This window comes from Papaver somniferum, chromosome 1, assembly GCF_003573695.1.
Source record: "Papaver somniferum cultivar HN1 chromosome 1, ASM357369v1, whole genome shotgun sequence".
Taxonomy (NCBI): domain Eukaryota; kingdom Viridiplantae; phylum Streptophyta; class Magnoliopsida; order Ranunculales; family Papaveraceae; genus Papaver; species Papaver somniferum.
The window spans coordinates 236,850,811-236,870,574 of NC_039358.1; the positions used below are offsets into that span (position 1 = coordinate 236,850,811).

Below are 19,764 nucleotides of genomic sequence, written 5' to 3' on the forward strand. Positions count from 1 at the left end.
TTGATCCCTTTTGGAAACAATTATCATTCCGTGAAACAATTTTTGATCAACAATTTGGAGGAACGTTTGCTGATACCGAGATTGGTCAAGCTCTAGCCGAGAAATATGTTACACTAAGCCAAGGCCAAAGGAAAATATGGTTGAGTAACTTGAAAGATTTCGTATATCCACAATTTAGGTATGATATCAAGGAACCACCAAAGGGTAAGAGTAAGGGGAGGCCTCCTACCAAAAAAAAAGAGGTACGTAGGAAATAAAAAAGCAAGGGAATTGGCAGAAGAATCAAAGAAAATAGATCCTTTGGGTTATGAATGGTTGAGAAAGGAATATGAAGCGTAGGATGAGATGGAAGAAGATGATGTTCAAGGTAGAAACAAACGAAAAAGAGGTCAAGCGGATAAAGGAGAACCAAGCCATCGAAATGTACAACAAAAATGTATCGAGATTCCTACTCAAGAAAGTGCAACAAGCAAAATTGATGTTAAAGGAAAAGGTCCGGTATTTCGCTCTAAATAACAACAAAGTGGGAAAACAAATGATGGAGTTAAAGGTAAAGGTTCCTATGTCGGTCCCGAGGTTTCCTCCCAAGATAGTTCAATAAAAAGACTTGTTGGTAAAGTTGGTGTTAAACAATTAGCAAGGAACAATGGAAAGAGTCCGATGGTTGAAAAAAATCGGTCAAGCGGTGAGAAGGAGAAGGAGACGATATATATAAAAGGAGTGCCTAAACCACCACCTAGAGATGAGAATGGACGATATAGACGGAACTATCACATTCGCTATGAATATTACCTTCGTTTTTTCTCCGACTTTATTCGTGATCATATCAAGGCCACGGAGGATGTTCATGGTGATGGGAATTGTGGTTACCACGTCTTAATGGAGTAACTTGGACCCTTTGAAGACGCGATAGGGTGGGGTTGTGACCGGGTTACTTACGTAAGGAAAAAATGCTTAATGGAACTACGTGGTTACCGCGACTTCTATAAGGCGATGATGAGAGTTGAAAGAGACGAAACTGATGAGGTGTTAAATGAGAGCTTCACAAAAATGGAAAGGCGGTTAACCGGAAATATATGTTTGACAAGTGAATATTGGATGCGCATGCCTATATGTGGCCAACTACTCTCCAACGCATTCAATTGCGTCATTCATTTGATCTCCAAGACCATGAGCCATACATTTGCACAAAAAAGAATCCCGTTTCTCGAAGATTTTTCAACAACAAAAACTATTGTCATGGGGCATGTGGAAGGAAATCATTACATCGGCCTCCGGTGCGGGCTAATTTCTCGTCTTCTTTTCTTTCTTTTTCCATTGAGGTGCAGCTACAACTACCTCTTTTGCCTTGGTATTTTCTACCTCTTCATCATTTTCTTCCTCTTCCTTCTCTTCATCATTTTCTTCATCTTCCTTTTCTTCATCATTTTCTTCATCGGCCTCCTCTTCATCATTTTCTTCATCTTCCTCCTCTTCATCATTTTATTCCTCTTCCTCCCCTCCATCATCATCGGTTCCTTTAAATTCTTCTTCATCTTCATCATTATTAGTTTCTTCCCCCACAATTTCATTTTCGTTGCCTTCACGGTTAGTTTCGACTCCGACCTCTTCTTGATCATTATGTTCCACTCCTTCTAGCTCAACTCCAGATTCAGCCACAGGTTGTTCCCTCAACTTAATTTCAAACCTATTCTTCTTCTTCTTCTTCTCATTCTTGTGGATTCCTTTATTATCTACACCTAAATGCTTGTCACCGCGAGGGGTAGGCGTATGATCAATCGGGGTTAAGTCATTTCCTCTCTTTTTCTTCACCCTATCAGGATTCCTACACAAACATTACAATTGATTGATTTACTAAGCGTATAACAAATAATATAGAAAAAAAAACACTCAAAAAAATGGTGATTAGGTTTAATTACGGTTCGTAATAAGACATAAATTACAAACCGTAAATAGTTACGGTTCGTAAATAAGGAATCGAGATCAACCGTAACACAACCACGGTTGATAATTCAGCTATAGTTACCAACCGTACTCACTACTTCAAAAAATCTTAACATACAGAAAGATGTACGGTTGGTAACTTTCATTAAGTTACAAACCGAAACTCAAGTACGGTTCGTAAGTGAGATGCAAATATGAACCATACAAAGTATTTGAAACATACAGAAGAATGTATGGTTCGTAACTAATGTTTCGTTACCAACCGAACATTAACAAATTTCTCAAAAGAAATAAAGTACGGTTCGTATTTGGGTAGTTACCAACCGTAAGTTATTCAAATTATGCAGGTACGGTTGGTATCTGGGTTATTTGCAACCGTAACTCACATGCAAAAATCATTTTCCAGTTTCAATTTCGATCCAAAACCCTAATTTTTCATACAAAACTAACTTAAATCAAACAATAGACTAAACCCTAACTGGGTTTTTCGAAACATACCTCAAATAACTCATTGTGCTTGATTTTGACGGTTGAGGAGTTTTAAATTGATGTTCTTGACCTAATGGAGGATTTGGTTCATTAGAACGGCTACAATCTTCGTCAACCTTCTTCTTCTTCGGCATCTCTAATATAGTTTCAAATCAACGATTATCAATTTTTCAACTCGCCGATTAATCGAAGAGGACGATGAAAAATCAGTTTTAATGGTGGTAGAGAGGAGGAGAAGAGAAGATGAAGGAAAGTTGAAAAAAAAAACTGTTTTGATTTTCAGTTTCAATTGGGTTAATAATGGGAAGGACAAATCAGTCTTTTCAACCACAAAAACAAGGATAAATAAGTCCATTTGAGGTGAAAAGGGTAATCTAGTCAATTAACAACCCCTATAGGACACCCCCGAACCAATAATAGGGATATTGCTAACACCCTTGTCGTTCCTCCAATAAAACCACCCGCCCCTTTAACATGATTGTTTTTTTTAGAGATATTTTTGCGAAAATACATGCTCATTAACTAAAATACGAAATTTAATTGAAATAATTATTTCAGATCGAAATCGTCAGAGTTTTTGACTGGCCCTGCCAAGAGACGGCCATCTAGTGTAATTTTTTTATTTATTATTTTTTTTTTTCAATAAATTTTGTGTTGTTCATGAGAAATTAAATAGTGATAAACTATGGTCGAATTAATTTCATATCAGGCTGAAATTGATCAAAATAAATTCATCGATTCATATGAAACTTAGAGGAAAATAAGATATTTAAATTCATAACACAAAAACGCATTTAAGATGTTGGACATACACACCTTGACCAACAATTTTATTACAACAACACACATTATTCAAAGAAAAACAAACCAACCGATAGACATAGAAAACCCAAACGTTGAATAGAAAATGCAAACATCTTATGATTAATCAATCAAGATCGATTAATCAAACTGGATTTCAATACCTTCAATTGTAACAACCTCTTTTCCTCTTCCTGAATCTCTAGGTATTATAGTAACAAGAACATCATCATCATTTTCAGCATCTAGATCTTCAAGAATATCAGTTATTCCTAACTTCAACCCAGTCTTGATTTTCTTGCCTTTCTTTCCATGTCTATGTGGTACGTTGGTAAAACTACCTACAAATTCACTTGATTCAGGACCAACTTCGTCTTCATCATTAATAAAGACGTCGAATTTCACAAGAGCACTTTTGTCGAGCTCAATACCGCTTATGACCAAAATCTCTTCTTTATCTTCTTTTTCTTTCTTGCTTCTTGATTTTTTCTTTGGCCTTTTAACCAAAACTCGTACTGTTTTGTCGAGTATTATAGGGAATTCAGTCCCCCCTCCTGATTTCTTTTTTGCTATATTAATCTTGTTGACGTTCCTTGCTGTAGGAATTCTGGGTCTTGTTTGCAGCCATGGAATCTCCACATCTTGATACTGGTACCTTAGATTCTCTTGTTTCAAACAGTCTTTAATCTGCAAATTATCAACAACGTTGTAACATATATTCTTTTCGTCTTTTATAAAAGAAGATGCGACATTTTGCCATATACCACGAACTGGAACTTGATTATGTAATAATAATTGGTTTCAGCTTACTAAAATATGAAAAAGTTTTAGTTCAGATCTATATAAGTAAAAATTCAAGCAAAAGGTTAGGAAATTTGAGAATATATATAGAGTTTAACGTACCGTGACCCTGACGAGCTGTTTTTTCTCATTGTAGAAAAGAAAAGCAGCATTTAAGAAATCAGGATCAGTGAAATCCCTTCGGTTTCCTCCCAAACTTTTCCATACGGTCCACATCCGATCACAGTTTGAATGATGGGCGAAAAAGATTGGATCTCTAGCTGCAGAATAGAAATTACCCATGTTTTCAAAGTTGGGTTGAGTTCTATCTCCAGTCCAAATATGAACTGGACCATGGGGAACATTCTCAAGTGTTCCTCCGGCAGGTTGCGCTACATCACCGGCTCGATATGGGGATCCAAGGAAAAGTGTTGCGGTCCTTGCACCGGACACCATTTGACGATACATGGTAGTAAGATTCCTGTTATATACTTGCCTAGCCGGGAGATTTAAATCAACAGTATTGTAATTAAGATCGAGAAGATATGGTGGTTGATGTACAGCGTCACGAAGCTCATCGTAAAGAGATGAACCTGGTTGCGCATACATTGAAGGCATTCCCATACCTGCAGGAGAATCCCAATTCCAAAAAGGTAAAGCAAAAGTTGGATCATCGATTAAACTACCCAAGATTTTCTCATGGAAGTAAAGATAATATCTATGGAATGGAAAGAACAACCATGATCCATGAACTTGAATGTCCAAGTTAGGAAAACCAGCTTGATCATAAGCACCATCACAGTAAGCACAGTGAACATTAGCTTGTTGTTTAAAACTACGTGGATCGTCATCTGGCAGAGCTCTCATAAGTTCATAGGCTCTGTTATATTTCTCAATATAAGCCTCATCAACTAAATGAGCAGCTGGACGAATCCTAAGAGGAGTAGTTTGAGATGGAACTTGAAAGTCGATGATTTCTGTGTTTGGTGGCGGACAACAATTTACTGGTAGCGCCCCGTCCGGAAGATTTGCTGGACCGCATTTTGATAAGTCCGGTGGAGCTATTGGAGCCGCCATAGCCATACGGTCAGCACCAAACCCAGCGGTTGACGTCGCACCATATAAACCTCCTAGACCAAGAAGCATATTTCTTCTATCAATCAAGCTGCTAGTTTCATTTTTTTCTTGATTGTCATGATCACGATCTTTATTAGCTCTGCACTCGATCGCCTTAAGGCTAACATGTTTTGGTTTACTAACCACAGAGATCTGTGTTTTCTTTTCAGAGGAACTATGGGTTGAGGTTAGAGACCTAGTTGAAGCAGCGGAAATGGAATTAAAAGAAGAAAGAGAAGCCATGGATTTGTTTGAGACTTGGAATACCGAAGAAGCTTAGAGTCTCCGTGTAGCCTTTTATGCATCAAAGGAAGTGGGATTTACTAGGAGTATTATTTTTTGTTTTCATGTTTGATTTTTTCTTGGTTCGAGCTGCAATTTAAACTTAGTCACGTTACGTTTGTCGGTAGCCGGTACTAACAAATGTGAACAAGCCAGTACAGAATTAATAATATAGATCAGTATATGACCATCTTGAAATCTGACTTTTTTGATGGAATTAAATCTACTAACCAGTTGGGAATATTTTGATATCAAAATTTGATAATCAAATAATAGTCATCAATATTTAGTGTATTTTCTGTCCAATATGCGCTCCTATCGACACCAAATACAAATTTTAATTGCTATTTTAATGGGTGCCTATTTTAAAAAAAACCATCGATATCAGAATTTGATAATCAAATAATAGTCATCGATATTAAGTGTATTTTTATCCAATATTCGCTCCTATCCACAGCAAATACATATTTTAATCTCTATTTTGATGGGTGCTTATTTAAAAAAAACATTGTCATTTTTTCTTGTGCTGGACAAAGATCGAAGACTCCCGAGCCACATCTTGAGAGGGGATTTAATGAATGGTTCCCAACTTTTCTACACAACCCTGGTTAAAAAGACCAAAATTAACGATTCCTGGATGAAATGGACAATTAGATTTTGATACTATTTAAATTAACAAAAATGTAAAAATAGGCAGGATGTAACCAGTTTTATTGTGCCTATTTTCAAATATTTGTTCTTATTTTTGATTTACACAGGATACATCCAGTTTCATCCTTGTTATTTTTTAAATTTAAGCTAGGATGAAACCAGTTTCATCCTTACTATTTTTTTTCACAAAATTGGTTAAAAAGACCAAAATCAACAATTCCTGGGTGAAATGGACAGTTAGGTTTTGATACTGTTTAAATGGACAAAAATGTAAAAATAGGCATGATTTAACCAGTTTCATCGTGTCCATTTTCAAATATTTTTTCTTATTTTTAATTTACACAGGATGTATCTAGTTTCATCCTTGCTATTTTTTAAATTTAAGCTAGGATGAAACCAGTTTCATCCTTATTATTTTTTTTTTTGGCCATTTCACCCAAACTATTTTTTACTCGTCCATTTGAACCGTGATTTAAAAATATTTGGACAAATGACCCATTTTCCGTTTTTTTTTTGGCCATTTCACTCAAACTATTTTTTACTCGTCCATTTGAACCGTGATTTAAAAATATTTGGACAAATGATCCATTTTCCGACTTTTCTAACATTAGATATGTGCTGGGAAAAAATATAGTTCCCAGCCCTGCTTTGAAATATAGTTACTATTTCATTGATTTTGTATTTTATCTTCTTTTGACGGAAAATGAGAAAAAGTTTTCTCTTTTCTTTATCAGTCAAGATACTATGAAACTGATGAAAATGTCAAAGAGCAATGGCCAAGAAGGTTACGTGACAATAGTATTTCAAAATATAGGATAGGAAGAGAAAGAATAGTCTTTAGGATCGAGAGAGGAAGAAAAAACAATTTGAAAGGGTCGAAGAAAATGAGAAAAGCCACCGTTACACCCAATGACTATAAGGATTCACAATTTTTATTAGCATTGACCATGATTTCAGTAATTAATTAGGGAGCATATGCTCATATGCTTAGTCTATCCAAAAAAAAATTTATGTGTAGTCGTAGGAAATCCTACGACCACATCCCAATGTATCTTAAACAATCACTCAAGTAATTATAATGAATTCTTTATTAATTTTCAAGGACTATAACTGAAAACAATGACTTTACTTGCTCTCCAAATAAACTTTCTCTCTCCTAATTTTTTGTCTAACACACACTAAAAGATCCCTCCCCATGTGATGACCTCTTTCCTTTATATAGGATTCCTCATAGTGGATGACAGCTAAGAGATCCACTATTTTTCGGAATCACTGTGCGATACATTCGCTCATTTACACTCACTCATTCTCGCACAACTTATACTTCGCATAAAACATCACACTTTACTCGTGACTTTGCTGACATCATCCAATACGTCACTTCAATTTTGCCATGTGCGATAGTCCTCGCTTACATCAGATAATCCTTACTTCGCATACTTATTGATACGTGCGATATTCCACTCCTACATTTTCCCACTTCTCATTTCTCTTACATCGTGGAGTGAGCGATATGATAAATTTTCATCCTATAATATCGCATGTATGTATGTTTTGATATTCTACCTTGCCGTCATTCCTCCGGAATTTCAGTTTATTTATTCACACGTGTCGATCTTTTTCCTTTTTACCGTCTCAAACCGTTTATAACTGGTCGTCTCTCCCACCTATTTATTGACTTCTTTTAAGAAGAATAAGCTTTTCTTTTCTTTTTCACTAAAATTTCTCTTTCTTCCGTTGTTTGTTTCATTCCTGCTGCTGATGTTCTTCTGCTTTTACTGTTGTTGTTCTTCTGCTACTGTTGCCATGGATAAAAATGCAAAGTTTGTTTTCCTCTTTCAAGATTTATCCTTTTATTCTTGATTGTAACTGTTATCTTTTTAATTAACCTAATTCCTATGCTATTCCAGGAAAAATTCTTCTTTAAGCGCCCTCAGGATAACCGTTCTAAACCCTGATTCTTCTTCAGATGATACAAAAAAAGAATCTCATAAGAGGAAAACTTCGCACAACAAAGAAGTAAGAAATATCCAATTTTAACTAAACAATATTGTTGCCTCTATTTCTTATCTACTTTGTTTTCGCAGGTTTGTGATTGTGAGATGGGTGGGGGCAAGAAACAAAAGGCTAAGAAAGCTCGCAAGCCCATAGTAATGAAGTCAAATCTTTCTACTCTTGATTTTGATGTCGCAGACGTCACCCCTTTAGCAACAATTCAAACTTCTGATACTAATGCCTTTATTACCCCAATTCAAACTTCTGATGCGAATATTTCTATCATCTTTGAAGAAATTTTTCCTAATGAAAAGGAAACTACTGTTGATCAAGGGATGAAAGATTCTCCCATTATTGCCTCTGCAAATTCATTGGGTGTGAATCAGACTTCTTCTTCATTCATCCATACTGATTCTCAACCAAATTCTGCTCATGCATTTGTCCCTACAAATTTCACTATTCCTTCTACTCCTATATCCATCCCTTCTTCTTCATCTTCTTCTCTGTTATTAAATTCCCTTTCTCTTAGCAAAAAAGCTTTGGATAGTGTGAATTTTGCTTCTCAAACTCTGTCCGACATCATTAACTCTTCTCAATCTTCTACTAGTGACCCTTGCAAACTTCGCATTTGCGCTGCTTTAAGCAAACTTCTATGCGAATTTCCCTCTGATATAGCTACAAGAGATGAGATTCATTCTCAAATTTATCTAAGCTTCCATACTTCTCTAGATGTCTTGGTAAGTCCCCTTTTTCATGTTTTGGCTCAACTTTAATATCTTAACCTTTTATCCTTATCTTCTTTCTTCTTTAGGATTCTCATCGTCGAATGATTCTTGCCGAAGGGCGTTTTGAATCTAGCTTCTCTCAATTGGAACTTTCGCAACAAAATGCTTTCTTGGAGAATGAAGTCAATAGATTGAAATGGAACTTCAAGAGGTACAGAAATTGAGGGGAGAACTTCAAGTTGCAAATCTTGAGGCTGAAAACCTTCGCAACCGAGAACAAGAACTTAGAGGTGACTTTTTCTCCTTTGCTTATTATACCCTTATGATATATTTCTTTGCTTACCAACATTCCTTAAATTTCTTCATGCATTTATTAAGATTTAAACCAGAGGCGAGTTTTGGAGAGATATACTTTTCAATATCTTGCTGAGGATACTCAAGCGAATAACGAGAAGTTGCAGACTCAGTTAAACCAGCTAAATAATCAACACTCATATTCACTTGATCAGATTAATAATCTAACCCATGAAAATAACCATCTCATTCAATAAATTGAAGTATTAAATAGTCAAATATCCCATTTTTCTGAATTGTCACGTAATGCCAATCTAATGTATGAAACATTGTCAGAACAAAATCATACCCTTTTTAGGGGGAAGCATTCTTTCTTGAGCAAATAAGCAATGTTTTCACACCAATATTCAATTCTTCAGAAAATAAACGAAGATCAAGCGCGAGCTCTTCGTTCACTTGAAGTACAACATGAGACATCGCTTAAGGAATTAAAGACCAAGAATGAAAAAATCATTCAAAGTAAAATAAATTTGACTGTGAAGAAGAATCAGCTTCAAGAACAATTTAATCAATTAAAGCAATCTCATGATGCTCTTAAGAAAAAGAATAAGTCTCTCTTTGCTGATGAAAAGAAGATTCGCTCCCGTCTTAATGGTTCAGTTGGTGAAGATTTTGATAAAGGTATGAAAAGTATGAAGAATAACTTCCTTCTTCTTTCTAAATTCTGCGAAGGTAGTCAGCTAGAGTTGATTGCCTTGTTACTGTTTAACTATTTCCAATTTTGATAGTTTATTATTCTTCGCAGATTCTGAAAAGTCACACCAATCTGTTATTGCTCAGTTGAGATCTGATTTATCCAAAGTTCGCAAAGAGTGTATGAACCTGGAAGCATCTCATGCGAACCTTGAACTTTCTCTTTCCACTTCTCGTTATAGAGGGCGAAGAAGACTCGCACATCAACAATCTTTTTTAGATATCAATCCTAGAAACCTTGAAAGGGGAGCTATTCGCAAGGCTCATGCTAGTGCTCAATCTGTAGTTAATGGAACTCTTCTAAACAACTCTCTTCCTGCAATAAAGATTCCTCTTCTTAATGTAAGCGAACATGAAGAGTACCCTGAACCAGATAGTGATTATGAATTTGTAAGCGATGATGAGAAGGATCAAAAGGATGAAGAGGATCAATTTTAGAAGAAAAAGTATGTTGATAAAACCAATGCCGAAATTGAGAATCCTGAACCCAATACTGATGCTGAAAAGTCCTTGGTCGAACAAGATGTAGCTGCTGAACATGTTTAATTTTCTTTTCATTCAGTATTTCCCTTCTTTGTGTTGATACGCTTTGAACTTGTTAGTTACAAGGAAGATAATATTTTATTATTTCAATTCCCATACTTGCATGTTATTATATTTCTTGTATAAAACAAGTGTGTGATCTAATGAATTTTGAATTTCCTGCAAAACAATCATTAGTTTGTATATACTCTTTATCATGAGGTCTTATTTTGCCTTCCTATGTAAAGATCTTATCTTGCCTTAATTCTGTGCGACGAGATCGCAGGCGGTCTCTACACTGTAGTGTATCGACCCATTGATCTCACCTTATCTTTTTCTTGTATTATTTCCTCTTCAGGATTTATCGCATAAATATGATAAGTCTTAATACTCCCTTGAGTAAAAAGTCTTATGGAATTTACGTCTTTTGACACAATTAACCTCCCTAATGGAGGGTGTCGTCCTTATCTTCCTCCTGATTTCCCCTTCAAGGAAGCTTACCTCTAGCGGGTTAAGGTTATGGCTCTTCCCATCCAGTTAATTCAACAACCAGTTGATTTCGCAGTCTCACATTCCATTGCCGGTGAGGTTTATGGTTGCGAGACCGCACCCTAAGTGGGGTATCTTCGGACCGGGTGCATCATAGTTAGGACTTGTCAAGAGTGGCAAGGTACGCTCCAGACGCCCCCGACACTCTTGACTCAACCGTGTACCTCGGCGCCCTGATCGAGTTTCTGCACTCCTTAGGAGAGACTTTCTCACCTTAGTCTCTCAATCTAATATTATTATCTTAGAATGAAAATCTAAGGTACCTCTCCTGGATGGGCATTTTCGTTTATTCTCACCCAAAATCTCCATGACTCAAGTTCCATGGTCGGTATAGCTTTCCCTTGAGTCATGCCATCTAGGTTTTCCGACTATGATGTCCGATAGGTCTTACTTTTTGCCTCTTGCATGTATGCGAACTAGGTTGCACGCCACATTCGAATTCCTAGTCTATCTGATTAAAATCACTTCTGGTGCCTTTTATTAAGGTCTTATTTTGAGGTCTTACGTTTGCCTTTTGCTTAAAAAATAATTTCTTAAACATGAACGAAATTTTCAAACTTGTTTATTGAATAAAATACTATATCCCTATTCAAATATGAGGATTCATATTCGTAACATCGCATATGTGTTAACTTGTGCGATGAAATTCACAAACTCATATGGATAATATTTCTTCAAATATTGTCTATTCCAAGGGCGATCTAATCTTCGACCCATATCTCGTCCTTCTGGATCCATTAACTCATAAGCTCCATTTCCAACTATCCTTTTTATTATATAGGGTCCATCCCATTTCTTTTCCAATTTCCCATCTCCCCCTCTCTGATAAATTGGGATTTCTCGCAACACAATTTCTCCTGGTTGAAATTCTCTTATCTTAACACGTTTATTGTATTCTCGATCTAGTCTTTTTTGATAATTTTCCATATGTTGCAAAGCGACCTCTCTTTCTTCTTCTAAGTCATCAAGTTTTGCTAGAATTAGATCTGCACTTAGATTCTTCTCCCAAGATTTTTTCTTTGTTGTTGGAATGATAACTTCTGTTGGTAACACTGCCTCTACCCCATATGTTAAACAGAAAGGTGACATTCTTGTTGCTTCTCTCCTTGTTGTTCTGTAAGCCCATACTACATTATGTACTTGTTCTCACCACCCTTTGTTGTGACCTTCTAACTTCTTCTTCAAGTTGTCTGCGATCGTTTTATTTGTTGCTTCTACTTGTCCATTACTTTGTGGATATAAAGGAGTAGATTTTCCGCTTTGAATTTTGAACGCATTAAGTAACATTTCTATATTCTCACCCTCAAACTGCTTTCCATTATCAAATACCAACTGTGCAGGAATACCAAATCTACGTATAATATTTTCAAATATGAATGTGAATATGTCCTTATCGCGAATGTGCTGAACTGCTTTTATTTCTGCCCATTTTGTAAAATAGTCTGTTACGACAATTAAATATCTCTTTTGTCATGTTCCTGGTATAAATGGTCCAACAATGTCGATTCCCCATTTTCCAAAAGGCCACGCATTTGTTGATGAATTGAGCATCGCTCCGGGTGCAAGTATTGTTTTTTCATAACGTTGATGGATGTATGCCAATATTTACCTTGTATCTTTGCTCTGTATGCAAGTGACCTTCCTCCACTATGGTTACCAGCATCTCCATAATGTAATGCCTTTAAAATTTTTATTCCTTCTTTTCTCGTAAGACATCTGAGCGAAGGTCCAAGGAATGATCTTCTATAGAGAATGCCCTCCCTCAATTCATAATTCGTCGCACGACTTTTTAATTTGTGTGCCTCTAACCTTTTTCTTGGTACTTCTCCCTTCTCTAGGTATAAATGGATTTCAGTTCTCCAATCTTTGTCTTCGCTCACACTTTCTTCTTTCATATTTTCTATTGTCATCATATTTGTTTGTGTTGCTTCTCCTTTCTCTATAGATGGTAAAAAGAGTGTTTGTATTTTCATGTCCCTTGAAAATGGATCTATTAACATGGAGGGTATGAAGGCCATTGCATCTGCGAGTCTATTGTCCTTTCTGCCTATGTGTCTCCAACTTATTTTTGGAATTCGCGCTGCTAAATCCGTAACCAACTGTTTGTATTTTTGCAAAGATGGTTCATTTGTACTATATGTACCTTCTACTTGGCGAATTACCAACTGTGAATCACTATTTATTCGTGCATCTTCTATCTTCAGTTCAATTGCTAGATTTAGTGCATTTACAACTGCCTCATACTCAGTCTCATTATTTGTGGATGCGAAATCTAATCTGAATGAGTAGGCCATTCTCGCTCCTGTTGGTGAAATGAATACAATATATACCAATACCATTCCCTTCTCCATTGGATGACCCATAAACTAATATTTCCCATCTGTTTGAATTTCGATCAGTTAATAAGTCTTTAGGATTCCCGTGGTCTTCATCCACATCCATCATTTTTTCTACGTATTCATCTTCTTCTAACGAAAACTCTGCGATAACTTGAGACTTTGGTGAAGATAAAATTTCATAACCAATTTCATAATTTTCTAATTATGCATTCCACCTTTCAACTCTCCCTGATCTTTTTGAGTTCTTCATTGTTGGTTCAATTGGTACCTTTGTTAATACCTTAATCTTATGAGCTTGAAAGTAACTGCGAAGCTTGAATGATGCATACACCAGTGCGAGAATTAGCTTTTTAATTTTTGAATAATTTTTCTCTGATGAGTTGTATGTTTTACTTATGTAATATATTGGTTTTTCTATCCCTTCATGCGAGCATAACAATACTGCACTTAATGCATGCGATGTTGATGCTAAATAGAGTAGCAATTCTTCTCCCGGCTTGGCCTTTTGCATGATGGATAAATTCACCAAATAATTTTTTATGCTCTGCAATGCTTTATCACATTCTTCCGTCCGTTCGAATTTGGTCCCCTTCTTTAATATGTTAAAAAAGTGTTTACACTTATCCGAAGATCTTGAGATAAACCTTCCCAACGAGGCTATCAATCCATTTAGCTTTTGAACATCTTTCACTGTTGCAGGGGGAGGCATATCTCTAACTGCTTGTACTTTTTCTGGATCAACTTCTATTCCCTTCTTGGATACTATGTAACCCAAAAATTTCCTTGATGATACACCGGAGACACATTTTTCTGTATTCACTTTGATATTGAATTTTCGCATATGCACAAAGATTTCTCGCAAATCATCAAAATAATCCTTCGCTTCTTTACTCTTAACTAACATGTCATCAAAGATTTCTTTGCTTGTACTTTTTTTGGATCAACTTCTATTCGCTTCTTGGACACCATGTAACCCAAGAATTTCCCTGATGATACACCAAAGAAACATTTTCCTGGATTCAATTTGATATTGAATTTTCGCATCTGCACAAAGATTTCTCGCAAATCATCAAATTGATCCTTCACCTCTTTACTCTTAACTAACATGTCATCGACATAGACTTCTAATGTTTTATGTATCCACTTTTCAAATACTTTTTCCACCATTCTTTGATATGTTGCACCCGTATTTTTCAATCCAAATGGCATTTTCGTATAACAGTATAAACTTCTTGGTGCGAAGAAAGCAGTATGTTCTTGATCTTATTCATCTTTCGGTAAAGGAAAACTATCTTTCGGACACGCTTTATTTAAATCAGTGAAATCTATGCAGATCCGTATCCCTTTTTTCTTTTTTTGGTATTACCACCATATTTTCTATCCATTCTGGATATTTTGCTTCCCTTATAATCCCTGCATCCAGCATCTTTTGCAACTCCGCTTCTATTTGCGGATGATAATCAATTGCGATGTTCCTTATTCTTTGCTTAAATGGCTTTACATTTTTTTTAATGTTCAACTTATGACATGCGACAGGCGGATCTATCCCTGGCATTTCTTCCATACTCCATGTGAAGATATCATTATATTATCGCAAGATATTTACCGTTTTTTCTTCTTCTTCTTTATCCATTTAGGTTCTTATTTTTAATATTTTTGGCTTTTCTTCAGATCCAACATTTATTTCTTTCGTTGGTTCCACTGCGGTAAAATTTGTTTTCGGTTCTCCCATTGGTGTCGGTTCCTTGATCTTCTTAATCTGTTCACCTTCCTTCGTTGGTGCTTCACCTGGTATTCCTTTCCCCTCTTTCGCTCTGATCATGTATATCTGAAACTCGTCCTCTTTCTTTAGTTCTTTTGCTTTTCTCCAGCGATCCTTTCGTTTCTTTGCTCTCCCTTCATAATTTCTTACATCTATCTGATTGCAAATCTTCACACTCCTTACATCTCCTTTGATTTCACCTATACCACTTGGGATTGAGAATCTGATGCACTGATGTAGTGTTGATGCTACAGCTTTTATCCCGTGCACCCATGGTCTTCCCAATAACATGTTGTATGGTCGTTCTACATCAATCACACACAGTGTTATCTTTGTTACTACTTCTCCCAGTAATATTCGCATCACAATTTCTCCTTTTGGTTTTGTGATTGCTTTATTGAATCCATGAACATTGTAAGTTGGATGTGTCATTTCTGCATCTTCATATATCATTGCTTTGAATGTGCGATAAAATAAGACATCAATTCCACTTCCTGTATCTATCATTGTTCTATCAACCGCCCATGTTTCTGATTTCTTCTTCATTACAATATTTTCTCCTCACTCGGCTGTGACTGTAATTACCAACGGATCTGTCCTCTTTAAATTTTCTTCCGGAATTTCATCTACTGCAAATGTGATAGAATTTTCCATTCTTTTAATGGATATTCTTTTTCACCGTTTCCACCTTCCTTCCTTCATAATTTCGCTTGTGAATTCTACCTGTTATTCTTTCTTGAAAATCCACATCAGAGATTGATGTTTTTGTTATAGAATTACATTGTATATCTCTACATCTTCCTTGTATTGTTACGATTCTTGTTTTCTCCATAGATTTTTATTATTCTTCTGTACCTTCTCCAAAAGTTTTCAGATCTATCTTCAATTTCCAGATCTTACTTTTTCCAAGATTCTTATGAATTTACTACCAGGATTTATCACCCAAAGCTGTTTCTGGCGCCAAAAATGTAGTTGCAGGAAATCCAACAACCACACCCCAATGTATCTTAAACAATCACTCAAGTAATCATAATGAATTATTTATTAATTTTCAAGGATTATAATTGGATACAATGGATAACAATGACTTTACAATGACTTTACTTGCTCTTTAAACAAACTTTCTCTCTCCTAGTTTCTTGTCTAACACACACTAAAAGATCCCTCCCCCATGTGATGACCTCTTTCCTTTATATAGGATTCCTCATAGTGGATGACAGCTAAGAGATCCACTATTTTCGGAATCACTGTGCGATACATTCGCTCATTTACACTCACTCATTCTCGCACAGCTTATACTTCGCATAGAACATCACACTTTACTCGTGACTTTGATGACATCATCCAATACGTCACTTCATTTTTTCCATGTGCGATAGTCCTCGCTTACATCAGATAATCCTTACTTCACATACTTATTGATATGTGCGATATTCCACTCTTACATTATGAGCTCGAAAGTGCAAGAACGATCTCAAATATGACGATTACGGATTTGATACAAATGACTGATATCAAATTGGTTATGACTGATGGGATCTGCTAGAAAATCTAAGAATGGCATCGGGAAAACGATATGATTTCAAATTTACTATGAGATCTACGACACCACTACGTGGATGGATAAATATGGTGGAGACCGACGGATCTGCTAGAAAATTGCAAGGCTACTAATGGGGGTACCATTTTGCTTGGGATGTACCAATATACATATAGGACAAAAAAACAATTGCCTTTGGGTTGGTACACCCCCAAGTAAAACGGTACCCATTAGCAACCTTGGAAAATTGAAATAATCTCTTACATTGCATCTTATAAGTTTGAGATTCTTTGTGTTGGTAGATCTTACTAAGTAAACAACTTATAAGTTTGAGAATTGAGATTCTTTATGTTGGTAGCTCCTAATAAAAAACGATATTTTATATGGTTCAAGTTGGCGTTGTCCCTTGTATATTATTGCTTAGGCTAGGTTCTATGGATGTTAATCTGTCAGTTAGATTAGCAATTCACGTCAGTTAGGACAACCTCCTAAATCATATGGGAGTTTTAATCTAGCAGCTAGATTAGCAGTCCACGTCATCTGGGACCACTGTCCAGCGCTGTTTGGTTCAGCGCTTTAAATCTCAGCCGTTAGATCAGAAAATTAATCTCTCAACACTGAACCATTCAGCGTAAAGATCACTTTTTGAACGCTGAACCATTCAGCGCTTCAATCTCGTTGCTAGTTCAACTGCGAGTAAATGCTAAGAGAGAGAACTAGTGTTAACAAATAGACCACACTTTTTTATTTTGAACTGCAACACTTTTCTGCTAATCTAGCTCATAGGATGTAACCTTATATAGTTTTGCATCGCTTGGACGAAATGTGATCGTATCGTTCATTAATTTTAGACGATTATCCATCTGTACGCATTGGACGTGAATACAACATGCTGATATTAAATAATTATCCATCCGTTATTGACGTGAATGGAACATGTTAATTTTAAATAATTATTATCCATCCGTACTTGACATGCATGGAACATGCGAATATTACATAATTTTCTGTATTTTTGGGTTTTTTCGTTTGCTTCTTTTAGCTCTTTGTACATTTTTTCTTCTTTATAAAGTTCTCCATTCAATCAAAGAAAAAAAATACTTGACGTGCATCGAATATACAACTTTCTTATCTCGAGTCATATTTGTTATTATTGTACCACAAATTTAACTGCTGCATACTCTAACACAGTTAATGGTTTATATAATAGTATTTGTTTCATGTTTATGTTGAACTTGTTTTTTCTTAAAAACCATCATGTAAACGTTTCTTATTTGAAATGAAATACTAATGGTTTGATTATCAAAAAACAAAAAAAAAATGGTTTATATAATAGTTATACGTATCGGTGAGGTTTGTTCGTAATTCGGGGTTCCCATGTTGCAAGTGCCTTTGCCTACTTTTTGTCTTCCTCATTTACGGTCGGATGCGTCATGTGCCTTGATATTTTCATGCATCATGAAACACTGCAAGTCGACCCCATGCATTTTTATTTTTCATTCAACATCTTCAATAGCGGGTGCAAAAAACCTTTAATTTTTTTTTTTTGGAGGATTTACACATGTAAAAATTATTGGACCCCACATTTAATAAATTATCTACAATCGTGTAAAATTTAACCATTAAAATATCCTCCATCATAAAATTCTAACTGTTTAATTTTACTTATAATTATTATTAAAAATTAATCTAAAATATGGCATAGAGATGAATCTGAAAGTGTACTTGAGACTTTCTTTAACACTTTCGTATTCAGTATTTCATCCCTTTCTATAGTCTGTAGGACCTAATTATCTGAGATATTTTTTTTTTGCTGAATCACCTATTTTTATTAATAAGAATAACCAAAGTTTTTACAAACTGAATGAAGGAACTAAATGAAAAATAAAAAATACAGCAAGACTAAACAACTAACTTCTAGCAGATATTAATTATCTCAAATAACTAAAAGAAAAATACTACTTATCTGAGATAATTGTGTGCAGTATTTCATTCCTTTCTAGTTTATAGATACTAATTATTTGAAATGAATTAACGCTAAATCAGAATCTAATATTCAACGAGTCATGAAAATAGAATATTTTCATCCTCTAAAGTTGCCATCAAAGAACGAAACATTAATATTTAATATTGTAGATGAGCTAATAGAAAATTTCGGAGTGATAAGTGGAACTCCCTAATTTGGTGGGTCCCAAGTTCGAAAACCTGTGCGGTGTATAAAAAGTCTTTGCACAGATAATCTACCTTGATTCTCATTGCCAACCATAACTGAAACATCCTGCACTAATAACATGATTGGCAAAGGAGGGTACCGAAATTACTAGGAAGGTGCCGGTCCAGAGACTCAATGACTTTGATTGTTTTTCTTTTATATATAGGTACCCGGCCTGTTAAAATCGGTACCCATCTTTAGCAATCGTGTATAACTAATTTCTCTTTTCTCCAAATAGTCAAAATTTAAAAGAAAAATAAAAAAGTCAATATACGGTAAATATAGATGGTGGTAGGTGGGTCTTACAAAATTTTTCCTTTCCTTGTTTTGTTAATCGGTCAATAGGAAAATTCATTGGAAAAAAAAGTACTTAAATGAGATACCTAAACCCAATAAATACAACTCAAACAAAAATGAAGCCGAAAATGGGATTCGGTCACCCAAACAGAAGAGGAAAACATGAAGAGAACAATCAAGATTTGTACCCATAAAGCTATCACCATATTGGCTGTTAATCCTAGCATTTTAGTGTTCGACTCCGCCCAAGAATATGCTTGAATTTTTAATTATATCTCAAATCATGCTTGCTAAAATTTTCTTTTATCGTCAAAGGTCCTTGCACTCCTTTCTTTCCAAATACACCACCATATAACAACCGACACATTATTCAAAATGCGGTTAAGACGCTCATCACCGAAATCATGACTCCAAGATTTTATTGTTGTGGTGACATTAATATTATAGTTCCAATAGAAGTTACAACCTTGGGCAAAATACGTCCAAATTTTAGTTCTCCAACAATCATAAAACAAATATGCCTCCATGCAAAACCGTCAAAGCTTATATATCCACATCCTTACCCCTTCTAATTAATTTCTTGGCCGTCATCAAACTTTCGTTAGGAAGAAGCCAAATAAAAAAAATATATATAGTTTGCATGGGTAACACCGACTCCTAATAGTCTTGATTTTGGAAAATTTTGATCACTGATTTCTATATGGAGTAGATAT

General features: G+C 35.5%; 1 protein-coding gene across 1 annotated transcript; it reads right to left on the reverse strand.

The window, feature by feature from the left end:
• Window positions 1-3,207: 3,207 nt before the first annotated feature.
• On the reverse strand, window positions 3,208-5,556 carry LOC113320211 (polyphenol oxidase, chloroplastic-like). The gene is made up of 2 exons (XM_026568150.1): window positions 4,138-5,556; window positions 3,208-3,921 (listed from the first exon to the last, which is right to left on the reverse strand). The coding sequence occupies exons 1-2, from the start codon at window positions 5,371-5,373 to the stop codon at window positions 3,376-3,378; spliced, it is 1,782 nt and encodes a 593-aa protein (XP_026423935.1). The 5' UTR covers window positions 5,374-5,556; the 3' UTR covers window positions 3,208-3,375.
• Window positions 5,557-19,764: the final 14,208 nt, after the last annotated feature.

What these genes read in the sequence shown, in the direction of transcription:
- LOC113320211 (XM_026568150.1), bottom strand. Translation starts at nt 5,373, where the DNA reads ATGGCTTCTCTTTCTTCTTTTAATTCCATTTCCGCTGCTTCAACTAGG. An exon ending in AACAGCTCGTCAGGGTCACG is followed by an intron (nt 3,922 to 4,137) that starts GTACGTTAAACT and finishes GATAATTTGCAG; the next exon opens with ATTAAAGACTGTTTGAAACA.